Source organism: Varroa destructor, unplaced genomic scaffold, assembly GCF_002443255.2.
Source record: "Varroa destructor unplaced genomic scaffold, Vdes_3.0 BEIS01000001.1, whole genome shotgun sequence".
Lineage (NCBI taxonomy): Eukaryota > Metazoa > Arthropoda > Arachnida > Mesostigmata > Varroidae > Varroa > Varroa destructor.
In genome coordinates this window covers 44,708,889-44,725,202 of record NW_019211454.1, presented here as the reverse complement: position 1 = coordinate 44,725,202, position 16,314 = coordinate 44,708,889, and the positions used below count along the sequence as shown (strand labels likewise).

The 16,314-nt window shown below is 40.6% G+C and overlaps 1 protein-coding gene across 17 annotated transcripts in view; it reads right to left on the bottom strand.

Annotated features, from left to right (window-relative positions):
• The window catches only part of LOC111255533 (uncharacterized), a 31,925-nt gene that overhangs the window by 7,117 nt on the left and 8,494 nt on the right, over positions 1-16,314 (bottom strand). For 6 of the 17 annotated variants that reach the window (XM_086984014.1, XM_086984017.1, XM_086984045.1 and 3 more), the window contains 5 exons: positions 11,846-12,619; positions 8,879-9,139; positions 6,606-6,918; positions 5,918-6,069; positions 1,993-2,535 (listed from right to left, as the gene is read on the bottom strand). In XM_086984014.1, the coding sequence (XP_086840140.1) occupies positions 6,717-6,918; positions 8,879-9,093 (417 nt within the window). In that variant the 5' untranslated portion in view covers positions 9,094-9,139; positions 11,846-12,619 and the 3' untranslated portion in view covers positions 1,993-2,535; positions 5,918-6,069; positions 6,606-6,716. Of the gene's footprint in view, positions 1-1,992; positions 2,536-5,917; positions 6,070-6,605; positions 6,919-8,878; positions 9,140-11,845; positions 12,620-12,972; positions 13,067-16,314 lie in introns of those variants that run through there. The other 11 variants (XM_086984041.1, XM_086984028.1, XM_086984034.1 and 8 more) reach the window with 5 other exon arrangements.

Here is a 16,314-nt window from a genome sequence, read left to right as displayed (position 1 = left end):
GCGTGTCAACACGAGCCCCTTATTAATGCTCACTGTAGATATAAAGTGAACTTTTCTTCGTCGTTAAAATATTACAGTGTCTCCACCCACGATTCTATCGAGAGTTCTGATGCGGCTTTATCACTGTCATCTTTATCAATAATACATTTTGCCCCAAAGGTAACCTGTTGAATTCGAGCTATTGCAACATTGTTTATGTCGAAGAATGAACAAGCCGAATCATTTTAGATCAATTGTAATAACACTAAAGGTGCCGCGGGGTTCCACGACTGTTATGTGCACGGTAGGGGCTGTGATATAGCAAACAATGATAAGCTTCGACGTAATAGTTGGAAGGGTCAACGTAAAGGACGTCTACTCATCACTATTATCAGAATACTAAATAGCAATGAAATTATTCGTTTAACTAGTCCGTTACTGGTTTAACTAGTTAAAGGGATTTTTCGAACAAAATAAGAGATATCAAGTGAACTGAGTTTAGACGAAGCCTGTTAACCTTTCTGGCCTCGACGCTAAAAGCCTACTTTAAGCTCAAGGGCGCGACGGTCACCTGTCGTTCACACATAATCAGGACAACAAGCGTGTTCAAGCAAAATCCGGTGCCAATAAACTTTCGACACCTCGTTGGGTATATGCTGCTTACACGCAGGGAGAGTGGGACTACGGTTTTATTTAAGATCACGTCTACAAATCGGCTGCAGCCGCAAATTGGACCAGCCTCAGGACGGCAGGCCACAAGCAATCAAGATGAAGTCATCAACGGCTAACGAGTACAAAAAAGGCAAATGAGCAGTGGCAGGTGTGCAAAGGCCAAACAGCAGACTGCAAAATCTATCGAAAAGGTTCGGATCTTGGAAGTGGTGAGGCAGCAGGGCTCATTAATTCTTTGATACCTGCACTCGGTAATGCTGGCAAGTATAATGTTGAACAAATAAAGGTACACAATACGGAAACGCTCTCTTCTAGTACAATTAAAGCGAACTGCAATTGTGACGCTTTTACGCCGTGCCGTTATACAGGGAACGATGTTATTTAACTAGCCATCATTTTTGTCTTCGATATTTACGATCATGCTCTAGTCATTATTAGTAGACGGTTAACGGAAACAAGGTTAGCGATGGAGAACAAAAACATCCGTCAAGAGCGACCGGCCTTAGCGCGCCTTTAACGCCAACCAAAGGGAAATGTATATATAAGAGGACATTCAAGCTGAAAGCGCTCAATGGTAAACTGCAACATACGACGCGACCAGGAACAAAGCAATGTTATTTATATTAGTTTCTGTATATATCTATGTAGATCTCGTTTTTGATAACCTCATCGTGGGGCGTCAATCTTCAGGGGTACTCTCGCAAGTACGCGGGACATTACCGTAAAAGCGGCCGCATCCCCTTACATGTCCTTCTTCGTTCCCCATATTTATAGATTTTTCTCTATCCATTAACTCGTAGACCCGTGCCACTGATTCGTCTGGCGGCTCTACCGTTCCACGAATATTTTATTAATCTAGTATAAGCAAGAGTATTCTCAGCCTAGTGATATCTACTGCCCCGTAAACAGCGTGATCAAAAACTCCTAAAAAACATTAGATTTTAGGCCCTACCTGTCATTGTGTCAAAGTGCATCCTCGAAAATTCGCTTATTAGTCGTATCATGACACTCATTTTCCCAAGTTTTTTCCGTCACGCATTGGAAGAAACTCCATGGGACTTCGTGGTCAGTCATCACTGAATAATGACACTACGATGAGGCAAATGATTATTTTGAAGATCGTGTAGCTCAGAATGACCGATATCAACTTTTTGCTGATGTATCGACTCCTGCTTTAAATCTATCCATAGCCTTTAAAGCAAAATAGGCTAAATGTGCAAATATATAATACAATTAGGCTACCAGATCCGCGCGACTGTTAAAGTAGTTTAGGCAAATGTTAAAGTAGTTTCAGCGGCAATTCAGAAACTTACCAAACATGCAAAAACATACACTTCCCGATTATCTGCGAAGAAGTTCCAGAGAAACTCCTCTGATCACATTTATTTGGCAATAAAAGCTACGTCTTAGCGTTCCGACACCGAACGTATATCATCTAATATTACTATTATGGCCACGTTCACTTTGGCGTCGCGTGACTTCTAGCGTCTATTGTCTGGCCACGATTTCGGACACTAATTAGTTCTAACTCACTTTGTAACCGTTTGTATGTTCGCTTACTTTTATATGAAGGTCCATAATGGTATTAAATCTTCCTCGAAATCCGGTTCAAGTGTGTTACGTCGCATTTGTCCAGCTTTTGGCTAAGTCGATGCTTCTGGGTCCGATAGAAGGGTTCACTATGAATTCTGTTGGAGCAATTAGCGTCAGGTCAGACGCCCTCACTGCACGTACACACAGTAGAGAGAAGTGTGCCTTGTACGTCAGAAAATAATTGATGTAACCGGGATCATCTTAATCTTCACCGCCGTCCACGCTCGTCGCCTCCTGTTCACAAAGCCGAACAGAATATAACGACCGCAATCACGACATGTAGTTTTTTCCCTGAAGTTGATAGGATCAATATAATTAAATAAAATTAAACTTGTTAGCTGCAAACGTTCGCGACGTAAAGAGGTAACGGGATAAGTGCCCACTTCTGTACAAGAGTCCTTTCGCTCGACGGAGTACGTATTGGATACGTTCAAGCTCATTTATAATGGAAGGATGGTTTGTGTTGAGGGTCAACATTTGAGCAAAGAGCGCTATTTTTCTGAAACATATACGAAGTTACGTCACACTCTTCTGTCAAGCTCCTTAGGGCTACCTAACGATGCGTGAACTAATAACGCGCATAACACTCCAATAGTGGATGGTACCGTGTGTGATTAACGACGTCCTGTAGCTGAGGTTTAGGAATAATTTGGTTTAAAAAAAAAAATAATAGGAACTATATGAATGGCGATCACAAAAAATATTGATTGCAGTACTGCCTTCACGACATGGGCCAATTCAAATGAGATACCTGAGTTCGATTTTCGTCTAAGGGCGTTGCTTTTCTGCTTATTGAAAAACGTGGACAGAGACGAAATACGGTGTCCGCAAGGTCGCCAAATTTTAGGAGGATCGAGTTCGTGGGAAACTGTGGTCCCTAATATTACGTTTTGCCGTTCTGCCTAACATGCGTCTGTGGATGCCCTACTTTTAAGGCTAGAACCTGCAAAAAATCATATTGTAAATTTGCAAGCATAAATATATACCGTTTACATGGGTACTTATTCAATAAAAAATAGGAATATATTAGTAGAAATACACGAAATCAACATGTTTGCTTTTGACTGATAATATACGCTGTCAGATTATACAGAGAATTTCGAATTGTACAAATTTGTATCCACGTGGAAAAGTTAATAACAAGATCAAAACTAGAATTTTCACAACATAATACATCATTATACAAGAAGACCACATGCGAATCGCTCCGTCGATAAGCCGTAGCTTTTACGGCTTAATAGAAATATAAAAAAAAAAGCAAAAATAGGAAAGTTAACTCCACAGTGAACCATAAGGGTTAACTCTTTCCGTTTAGTTTGTGACACTCCTTTGAATTGTTCGAAAATCGCGTCTTTCTTAAAAAAAGCTTCTCTGCCTCACGTGAATCCCTAACGGAAAAGAACGAAGTCAGAAACGCTTTTCATGACAGATGTGTATAGGTCTGGGATTTGACCTGCAGCTGTTGGTGTTGTGCAATAGGTTACTGCTTACGCATTTACAGCCGTTCCTGTGGTAGCGTAGCGAGTAACGTATGTGCCAGCTAAACTTAGGGGTAGGTTGTGGTCTAGGTTGGAACCCGACTGCAGACAGACTAGCGGAGGGCTAGCCGTCTGACTAAACGTTATACCGGGCGTAAATTCCAAACACAGACGGCATTAGGAGCTATTGTGTCGGTATATACAGTCACAGGAAGTCATAGTGAACAAATAAAGCATTCTATTGATAACCGAGTTATCTATCGCCGTTTTGATAAAAGGCTACTTTAATGGGCTTGCCCCACAGAATAAGGTGATGTACTGTAGAAATCTGTGAATAAAATGTGTAGGACACTATGAATAGAAAATTTCAACGCATTCCTAAACTTTTCTATAGAGCCAACTTGATTAAGAGCTCTTTGTTGAACCGCAGAGTTCCTTTTAGAAACCGTCATCGGGTCTTCTTTACTTCAATGCAGACGCAATGAGTGCACTGTGTAGAGGGTCTATGTGTAGATGTCTGAATGAAATTGCAAACGTCGATCAGGCGTGTCGATCATGCGCGTCGTTCGGAATTTTACTATAATTTCGAGCATAGTTCAGCCAGAAGTGGTAATTGAAGCGCTGTTCGGTGCTTCAATTACCACTTCTTCACGCAAGTGAGCCCTCTTGAGGCCTTACTACTCACGGAAATAGCAAGTACGTTTCGCTCAGCGCTGGTACGATTCGGCACATGGGGATACAGTATCCATTTTCGAAATTGTAAATTACAAGGCAACACCAATTTGTATTCATATTGTTTTTGTCATGATTTATATTATTGTTATTATCGAATAAGTATATGAATGCCACTTGACAAACAACTACTCCGACTACCAAGTTGCTCTCAATTCCAGCGGTTGTTAGAAGGAACATGGCCATATTGCGGCGGTGGAGAATCATAGCATATTATTCCCATTGAGACTAGCTGTTGTGAAAGGCGGCCAGTATGGCAGGGTCAACCAGCTCCGTTCGGTAAGACCAGTTCTACGAGAACCGGAGTAGTTAGTCCAAACTACCCCTGAAACAGATACAAGGCCAAACTTCGTTCAGCAGCCGTAGCGATCAAAACGACATGAACTGTCATTCGGCAGCGCGTAACGGCATGATCCAGCTGGTGCCTTGCTAGACCGATCCGTGGGGAGTTGTCTGGCGACAGAGCAAAACTATTTAAACATTAGAAAAATCACCGGGGGTTATAGGGAATGCGGTTGGGAGACCGTGTGTAACAACCACCAGGCAACACGCCGGAGGCGATAGTAAAAATCGCTCCTCTTTTCACTAGAATAATGCACACAGACAGAAGCGTGTGCGATACACCGAGACGTCAAATAACATTTTTCTAACTGTACAGCCAAGTGTTCCCCACCGATAGCCTACTATTAGCTTAGTCTGTACATATGTATATGGAAACTTTGGCTTTGCCGATGTAGGCTGGGTAAAAAGATATCAGCAAGTACAAAATACATTTGACAGTACTTTTTTTTTAGCTTTTATAAGTACGAGAGAACCTCTACGTATATCATAATGCTGAGCGTTAGCTAGCACGAGATTTGCTTGGCCTGTGTTAAATGAATTGCAAAAAAGTCTACGCACGTCTTGACCCTGCCGGGCCAGGACTAGAGCACTTCTTCTAGAGCACAATGTTAAACTGAAGGTGAGCTTCGGTTTTAGCTGTGTTCATATAGCAAACATAACGTCGTCGTCTGGCCTGCAACATTATGTAATAATAATTATAAATAGTAATTTTACTAAAATAAAAAAAAAAAGGATACATAGTCTGTACTATATACTGCTAAATTTGATTTAGCCGTAACGACGGATTGCATGTAAACAGGCATCCTTTTTTATTATAATATTTATATTGTTGTGTCTTCAAATTATTATCACATTTTTCGAAAGTATGATATGATAGATGTGTCCGAAGGAAATCATTTCTTGATATCGCGCTTAGAATCCTCAACAATCGTATCTGGACGTCGCTGCAATATATTCGAATTTTTCCGTGTAGATTTGCTGATTACTAAACTGTTACACAAGAGTCATTGCTTGCACTCCTATCAATAACATGTACTCGTCTGCTTTTTGATACCTATCCTCAGCCTTGTACGTGCTGGTCCTTCTATTATTGGTGCTAGGGGGCGCCATCTGCAGCGTACCTTTGCTCGATGTGTCGAACTTAATGTGGTCGATCTTTTCGTGCATTGTGCTCACTTTGAGCTCCATCTACTGCAGTCAAGCAGGGCCCCACAGCTGTTGCAGCACGTGCTTTTGTATGGCGGAACTCACGTCCGAACAGGGCGACAGGTCGCTGCCAGTTGTGGATAGGACGGCGGTAGGTAAATGCAATAGAGAAACGAGAACAGTTAATAAGGAACGCATTCGGCACTTCGTGCATGATCATAACATACACATGCGGTAGAGACAGATGTATTTTAAGCGGCCATAATTAACAAATCCAACAATAATAGTTGTTACATAGGTTGGCGCAGTCAATGACTCCCTGGTCTGTCCATTATTATGATCACAGAACCGCAACTGCGCCAAAAAAGTTATGGGAAAAAAGCAAATGATTGGTACTCGAATAGCTACTGTTTGTGATGACAACTCGTCATTACTAGATACGGATCTTCAATAATGAGCGCTTTTTCGATGCGTTTTTGCTAGGAACATTCGATTTGCACGCGTTGCCGGGATTAATGCCATGTCTTCTAATTATATATATATATATACGTAATCAATCCATTACGTTAGCAACGGTAAATGTATCAAAGTGTTATAACGGACAATAAAAGGTGGTAGCGCAATATATCTGAGGTGATCACGATTACATTACAGGATACAAACCATTGTTGCTTCACTGTTGGATGCACGGATAAGTGGCTGTATGGCGTAGAGGATTGAGTGTGCCGCTCCGTTAGTGGTGACACTCGCTGGTGATCCCGACGATCGAGGTAATTAAAAATCTGAACATACACAACTTCTATCGACGATGCTGCCACTTACCGTGCTTTTCGAACAACCGCCACCGCCTGACCCTTGTTCTTGGAGGGCGCTGTGTAAAGTTCCTGACATTAATGAGCGGCTGGCGCTTGGAGTCGCCAGGGGGGGCAAAGCTGCCGTGAGATCCGCGAGGCTTCCCCCACTACATGTGGATCCACTGAAATGGTAATCCAACGGGTATCAGCGAACAACGACTATACCAAGAACTATGATATTGATAAAGAACCTACGCAGCTTGTCAGTACTATATCGAAACTAGCTTGTCTGTTACGCTATTGCGAAGACGTCAAACGAGATCGAGATGTTGATAATATGTCGAATGCGAGGTCAGTAAAAAAAGTTGATGAAATTTCTTGTTGTTAAACATAAGTAAACTTGAAGTGAATAGAAAATCACTTCAAGCTTAACGTACCTTGTCACTGATATTTCCTTTGGCTGTTTTCACTATAAATATCCCTACACTTTTTACTCGTCAGTGGTAAGTGGACACTTCAAAGTTACACCAGACCAAGCGGCTAGATTCCTCGAGTCAGACAAGAGAACCTCGTGTGCTTATATATTGTATGCCACAGTGCTAGATACATTTCCCGAGGCTCTGAGGGCGCCAAACGGCTCTCTGCCAGTTTCAGCGACTAATCGCTTGTTTTGAATAGTTCGTGAATGGTTTTTCGCTTATACTGATTTTCACAGTTTCGGGACCGCGGAGGGGAAATGGGCGCAGGCTCCCATAGTCGATGACCAGTTCGAATAGTTGCACTACACCCCTAATAAAACGTTACCGACATTTGACATAAATGTTGAATCATCATAAGTAGACTTTGTATATATGTGTGTGTTTTAAAATGATGTAGCCTTTTTTGTAGAGCGCACTAGCTCTTTTACAATACTGCGATATTGCTACGTTTATCTGATGTCCACCTATATACTTATTTATTAAAGAAGAAGAATGATAGTTCGATTTCAACACGAAGTGTTCGTTGGTGAGCATAATGTCACACTGATCCGGGCACTGTTTTGGAGGCTCAGTTCTTCAAGGGACGATTTTGTACTTGGGTGCCAGCCTAACTTACTACTAGAAGTTCAGCTTGGACCATCTTGATGGATCGTGTACCCTTATGTGACATTTGCCATACAGCAGTATTCAACCGCAGTAGTATTTTTCGTGACCTTTGAATGATTTTCTCATTCGAGAATTTCACATATAAGCATGTTGGGGCTGCCATTCATAGGTCCGTTCTATAGCGTATTCTATGAGTCAAAGTTTTCTGGTTGTGCCATAAGTGCTAATTTTGGTAACTTTCTTTGCCTACACCTTAGAACAATGTCTTAAACACTCGTTGTCCGACTATTCGTAAGAAAATACAGACGACGACAAAATATCGACATGTACATTGCGTTGACATATCGTTCATCTCGAACTGTAGCGGCACCGTGGCGGCGAAGGGCCCCTCTATCTAATATTGAGCTGCTAGTAAAATTAGAGTCTTTTTTTGCATGAAAATTCATTTTTAGATGTGAGGCATATACAATTAATACCCTGGTGAGTTTTGGCTGCTATTAGATAATGATGTGACAGAACAAGGTAAAAATTAAGTAAGTTAATTCATTCATACGCCACTGTATGCTTTGAAGCGAAATGAAGGAAAATTTCCTGGCCATGTTTTTTCCCGCTCCAGATTATGGTAATTCGCTAAAATGGCTGGTAAGTTGCTGAGTTAGACGGGAGAATGAAAACCGAACATATTAGAGTTTACGTCGGCACCAGCTTGAAAAAGTTGATAATGTATGTATACACGAACGTGCCATATGTTTCCAGCTTGCCTTAACGTACCCTTATCAAATCGGTTGCCTAGCTGTGTGTATTACAAATTCAAGCTTTTTTTCGTTCATCGTATTCATCGTCTTCAAATTTATATACACTGCTCCAGGAGACTCTCATCCATGACACCAGCGTTGTACTTTACCCAACTGGATGCTCTTGCTGTTAGTAGCCTGTACATTATCTTGTACCAACAGCTGGATAGCTGTTTTCCTTGCTATCATTAGGCTTCAAGGTGGTACTAGCTATAAGTAGCTCGTCCTGTTTTGTGGCTGTATGTCTATATGTGGTTGAATACCTGTGATATCGTTGACGATTACACAACTTAACAACGGTAGCTTCCTCACAGGCCAGGGAGTCGAGTCGATTCCTTTCGAACCAATTGAGGCGAAACCTCCGTGAATGAGCAACGTACATGAGTGTGGCCCCCAGAAACAGACAAGCCATCGAGACGCATATCAGAAGGACTGGGTAATTCCCGCTCAAGTCCCAGAAGCCCCACGCACTTTCCATCGTCTTTGGGAAACACACTCTTTCGATCAGATCGTCAACAGATTATCTGGAAATCATCAGAAAGCATACGGTATTGTTAGTAAAGAGATGTTAACGAAAACTTAGCAAAACGAATAAGGAACTGTATTTGTTTATTTGATCATATCAGAGATATACTATTGAGTGATAGCCATCGTCACGACTAGATACAAAACCCTTTTTTAAGAAATATTTTTACAGAAAGAATGCTAATAACTTATAATCATGAGGCAGTGGTGCGGCTTTTCGTACTGGCAAAATGGCCCGGCCATTTTGTGTCGCACTGAACAAACCCGGGCCACTGATAATTTGCCCAGTTGAACTTAGCAGCCCAAGGTTGGTAAATTCCAGATAGAACTCCTAGAGGTTTAGTTGAAGCGTGAAAATTCACAACCTACCGAAGCGGCTCCCATTAGTAAACATAAATGACTTTTACACTGGACCTTGTTGGCGGCGCTTATAGATCTGCATGACTTAAGCTTCTTATTTTTGGGTGTAGCCACCAAGTTTCAAGGTCCGCGAGCCATTGGGCCAAACCATCCCGAGAAAAGGACAGAATATGGTTGTTGTATAAGGGTATCACTGCTTTTGTGATGTAGACACTAAAGTCATATGGTTTTAGAACTACTTGATGCTACTTCAAATTAAAATTAATGATACAACGGTATGAAAACACTGACGAAGATAAGTTCGTTGAATGGTACACAACGGTATGAGATATTTTCATAATTGAAGTAACAGTCCGTGACAATATCAAGGTTTTCAAGTTTCTACGTTACACGTACACGAAGCTACGTACTACATCTCGCCATAGTCTAGGCTGTTCCGTTTGGCTAATTCGTTCAAGCCAAAGAGGTTGAAAAACGATCGAAGCCCAAAATCTAGCAATTGCGCACAATAGGTAATTTAACCTATAGCAATGAACTTATTAATACCAATAGAAATACATTAGTATGTAAAGCTGGCAACAAAAGGCTCGTAAAGAAACTTCGAGCATGATGCAGTTACTTGTAGAAACATAACTATGTATTTCCATTATGTTTGACATAGTTCATGGGTTAACGGGTGCGTCGCGTTATAATCGACTAAGTTAGTAATTGATTAACGCGATTTATCAGACCAGGTGACGCCAACAATATATCTGTCTAAATGTTGCCCAGTTGAAGATCTGGCACAGCGCCACTATTACAGTATGTTTAAAAATATCTTCTTTTTTATATCATTACCTATATTGGAGTGCTTACTTCACGAGGGAACGCTAGATCACCAGCTCTATACGACTGTGCCGAATTGCAGAGATTAAATCATCGTTAAAATTATATTGTTCTCAGTGAGGACTCATCGTCTCAGAAGACGGCTGTGACGTATACTCTGTAGCCTGTGATTATTTGGGAGCGACAGGCAAATGAGTCATTCAAGTAACGTTAAGTTTCACTCTGTTTTATGTTGAATTGATCTTACTGGGCTAAGTTATATCTGCTTGCTCAACATCGGGCGTATTTAACCGTACACATTTATAAATGGGTCTGTAAATATCCCACTTGTTATTGATTAACCAAAGCTATCACTGCTCCGTGTAGTTAATCAATGCTACGAACATCGCTTATCCGGTGGGGTTCGTTAGCTCTTGGCTCGGGCCTCGGAGTAATTCTCAACCAGAATTGTATTGTTTTTTCTAAAAATTTCTTAACCGTATATCTGTATAAATATGCTACTACAGAAAAGGGCATACATTCTCTTCTGAATAATGGGAAATGAAGCGTTCGGTGTCCTCATATGTTCACAGTGATATTGGCTTCGCTTGAGAACTTGCGTAAAGGTAAGTCAACTTCTTTCAAACCCTTCCATAAATTAGCTCTATATATATATAGATATATATACATATAATAAACATTGGTTAAAACAGACGTCGGACTCTCAACAACGAACACGTAATTGTGCTGCCAATAAGTTGTTGTCGTTTTATGCTACCTTTAAGGAAGTTCTTAAATAGTTCAAGCGGTATTTAAAAAAATTGAGAATCATTCGGAGTAACACGTAGATGTGCCGAGCTTTAATTCTCTCGTTACCTAACAGATCCCCCAATTGCTACTGCTCTACTTCGTTAATTAGCTGAGACTAACTTCCATAGTTTTATAAGGGTGCACGTGAGAGCTTAGTGCAGATAGTATCTCGGAAAGAATCTTATCGGAATACTATACGGATAGTACTTCGGAAAGATTATATATCTGACTTCTCATGGTAGATGCAGTTCGTTACGCAGGAGGCACTCGGAGCTAGAAATTGTGCCCGCTGAAAACTTAGTCCTTCAAGGAACAGTACGAGGATCTGAGAAACCGTTACAGAGGCTTGAAAATACAATGATAATGCTGATAGAAGGGGACTACGTGTTCTTCGGTTAACAGGTGCGAATTCGCTGATCGAACAGCTCGGATATTTTTAGCCTTGCTATGCGAATCACGAGGCGTGGAGACATAAAACTGAAAATTTATGCGATAGTAACTGTTCAGTTTTACTCAGGTCAACAATTTTACTACACAGACAAAGCCATTTGGTTGGTGCCTACCTCAAAATGATGCTGCATGACCCTCTATTGTAAATTGTATGCATTAAAAATTTTACTTAGATACAACAGCAACAAGACAGGCTCGTTCGACTTTTTCATAAGAGTCATCCGGTTCACCTAGTCTTTGGCTGTTTTTACGCACACATACGGCCCTATCGCTATACGTACGCTGGCGGTACGGATGTTTCCTGAAAGTTATTCGACCGTCTCGTGGGTCATTGTAGATCGAGAATCCTTCGGCTGTCGACGAAAGGGGTTTACGTCCTAAAGCAACCGCTGCCTACTGCAACATGTAGGACAGAGGCATCCTTTCTTCTTTGAATGAAACTGTAAACTCGTCCTGCTGCCAAGAGATGATTCCAGAGTATTCTGCACTTCAACAAGAAAGCTGCGAAATACGTGCTTTCAGAATGATAATAATAACAACGCCATCTCGTTATTACGGAATCATTTCGGTGTGAGGCTGATTTTGAAGCTGTGTAATGTCGAATAATCCATGGACGATAGGCAAACTTCCTGAAAGATCCCCACCGCCACTTTAGAGATGCCGCCAGATATATTTGCGAAGGAATGACCTAAAACTGGGTAAAGTGATTAACTGCTGTAAAGGTAGTCTAATGAGGCCACCTTATTGGTGTTGTGCGTAAGTAAAACATTATACGTAAAAAGTTTGTATTATGTAAAGTATGTAAATACATTCAGTCGTTTTTGTTAATGTCACTTTAAAGTAGCACCCGATTAGATAGCCTTCCCTTTAAATAGATGTTTGTAGCGAATCTTGCATGTAGATCATCACCATTAGTACTCGTACAAGATGAAGCTCAACAGGCAACCAACAACAAAGCTGGTAAATAATCAGGGTCGAAGTATCATCGACACTTGTGTACTTGGCTCCGCTTTCAGCACCAGAGAATTGAAGACAGCCGTTTATCTGAGAACAGTCTTTTCAAAAAAGGAAGAAATTTAACTAAGGTAAGAGCAAATAACAATGAAACCAGCTCAATCTATTGACCTTCTTCACTTCTATTTCTAGAGGACAGTGTAGTTTTTTTACGGAGGAGCCGTATTCTTTTTTACCGTATTATTGTAGAAACGAAAGTTTACGTAGACCGCCGCTATATCAAGAAGATAGCTAGGAGTAAACAATAACCGTTGCTCTCAAAAGCTGTCTTTTTTCATAGTCAGTAAAACACTAATCACTGACTATTAAGTAGAGTTTACATCGCAACTCAGTAATTTCGCCCATAAATAGTAAATATTGATGATTTACATAAACAAATAATCTATATATTTACTTATCATTGGCCCTAGGTTGACATACGCAGCTGATTAGCGTACTGGGCGGTTGTGCTGGGTTCGTCATTGCTAGAAAACATGTGCGACAGAATTAGATGCTTAACATCTTCGCAGAAGGGCAAAACATTCAAGAACAGGCCCCAGATGTCGAACACACATTGAACAAAAACTTGTGCAATAATAATTTGATAGGACAATTGAACCGTCAATAGGAGCGGCGATAGCTTTCGACATGCAGGTTCGACACAACGATATAAACACGCTTGTCTTTATAGGATTGCAATTTTACTAACATATATATATATACCAGTAAACGGTAGGCTGATAAAAGCTTTTATTATTCACGTATTTAGTTAGTAAAAAAAAAAATGCACTTCCGTTGAAATCAGCTATGAATTAATTGTCATTATTTAGCTAGATGCTGGTGCGTAGGATTTTATGATGACGACAAGTCCTGTAAGATCGAACTTCGTGAGGCTTTCATATTTCGAGACTTCGCCATTGCATTCCAACATGGCTTTATGATTTAAATTGAATGTTAGAAGGTTATTCTTCCGTGTCCTGTCAGCTCCTGCCATTTTCCGTATGAAGTAGCTTTCGTATGAGTACGAGTAATCACTTCTACGGGTCCATAGCACGCAATGACATTACGTAGCGTCGCTACAATGTCTTTTTTCTAGCTCCACCCGATTTGACGGATATCTTGCTTATGGGCCCTTCTATAAAACGGAATAACAATTTAAAATTCCCTACTTAAGCCGCGCTGCAAGTGTCTTTTCCGTTGTCGTAAGCACCGCGAGACAGGATCGCGTGCCTACCCAGCATACAGTCTAAAACGTAGATGCATGCACATACATTCATGCAATGCCACCGTCGCTCAGTTTCACTGCAGAGCGAATCTTTGTCGGGACTAGAAGTGCAAATACCATTTTGAAAATTCCATCTCGAAATCGCAAATAGCGTAAGGCTGACAAGCTATGTGATATCATAAAATCACTGGAGCCTTATTTTAGATCCCATCGGCTGCCTGTTTGTTGTAGAACGTCGTTAACATTCGCGTTTTGAAACCATTAGGCCACCATTCTGGACTCGAAAGCGTCGCATTCGGCGGTGGTTATGGCTGAAACGTTTGCCAATTTAGTCCTAAAATATTCAAGCAGATTATCCCCGTGGCCCTTCTTCGAATGTCTGCAAAACACGACTGTATTCATCCATATTAATATCTCGGTAAGTTTCCTTTTTGGTCAATTCGCAATTACAACGATTGCCTTTGACGTGCACGGACGTAGTAGGCGTTCGTGCACGTCAAAGTACGTAAGGTAACGGGTAAGTGTTGTTACTCATTGATGACTTTTCCGCTTCGAACCGAGACCAGGCTCAATATTGGTTAACTATATATATACACGATTTGTTAGCATTGAAGTTTACACACGTTGTTAACTACAGATAATAGTCATGAGCACTGAAATTCGCCTGCAAGGAAGAATTTCTTTCACTTCAAACAGCTTTCTCATAAAATAATAATAAAAAAAATCAGTCCACATGCTAGCAAAATATTTTCCTGTGTTGATTTTAATTCCCAAAAATTATTCTTATATATTTCGTACGACGATTCTGTCTTACGAATTTCGGATATAAGGTTGCCATATACATAGGAAAGAACAAAACCCATTTATTCCAGAAAGCCGGTCGCCATAAGCTAAACGGGAACGTAGGAAGGTAAACAGCAGCGTATCAGGACGTATTTGAGGATTTTTTGTCACAGAACACAAAGGAAATCTGGGGTTATTCATATAAACAATTTTGCTGGCAAATCCCCAATTCGTCTTCACCTGCATAGTTAGCGTAGGTGCCAATGATCTGGCAGTTGGTTGACACTAACTGAAGCTAAAACGTCGTCTTCTGATCCTCAGTGGATTCGCTGTTGTATGAACATGCGAATCCACCGTTTCCAACTTTTTAACCAAAATAGAAATATGAGCAAACAATAGACTCTTTCTCAATTTTGTCGGAAGCCATGAAACCTAGTGTAGCTAGAATTGATGCTGTGTCTGCGGCCCAGTCATATGGGTTAAGGCGAACGTAAAAGATCTACGATAACATTATTTTATATTTGAAGTTTAAGAAATATCAACATTAATGGCCTTGTTTACCTCAACCTCACATGTTATCCTAATTGTCGAATAAATTTGGTATAAGACAAAGCATAAAGTCCTCCAGACTAAATTCGATTTAAAAATCACGCAAAGTTGTTTCCGCTCGAGGTTTAGCCTCTGAGGATAATTGATGCTTTTCAAGTTGAAGAGAATAGACCGCAATTAATGTACGCCAACACTGAAACTAGACCGTGATCTATACCATCCATTGCTTAAGGTATTTGCCGACTTGGCCTGGGCAGCGAATAACGATAGGAATTATCGTAAAGGTAAGGAACTCGATTCCTTCGAATTGTTTGCTTTACGGCAATCGTAATGCTGGGCTTTATAGATGCTTCGATGGCACTAACGGAAGTGGGTCATACTGATGGACAATCATGTCGTCTGATAAAACTTCACAAACATTTGGAATAAAAGCGTAGCCAATGCTATATAAATACCTATATAAGTAAAATAATTATATGTACAAATAGTTAACCTACAATTTTTTTAGTATAAAATTCCTCCCTTTGAGTGTTTTTTGTTTACAATGGAATTTAACAAACGTGTTCTCCGATTTTTTTTATTTATAAGCCTCTCCACTGACGATCGGTTTCATTCGTCTACGAGTCTAATATAATTTCATCCAAGCGAATCGTATCTCGGGTTCAGGCTTCAAAAACAAATGTCCTAAGCAAAAGCAGTGCAATTTCGACGTCCCTTCAGATTGCCCGAACAAATAGGCCTTAAAATTTTATTAAAAATGACAAAAATTACCCTAGCGAAACGCGTTACAGAACATGGCTTTTTATCGCCCTCCAGCATCTCGCTACTGGAAACACGCAGCCATAATGGCAGATTGTTAGGAATGGGCTTTTTTCACGAACCTGGAAAGATCTATACTTGTTTAGGTGTCCTTGAACAAGAAGATACTTAAATCCTAAGAGTGCTTGCTTCAGTGTGGAAGTAAATTACAGTATGTTATAGGTATACGTTTCTTCGTTCATATTTTATGAAATCGACATTAATTCCACTCACTTTATTCGAATAACTTCTGTGTTATTAACAGTGACATGAAACCCCGTTTGCGACATCACAAACAAGCCCTCTCAACTACTGCCATAAAATCGGAATATGTGTAGTTCTACTGGCCTCCATTGATACGGTATTCTTAACTCGGGTAACTTTATAGAGATGAAAGTCGAA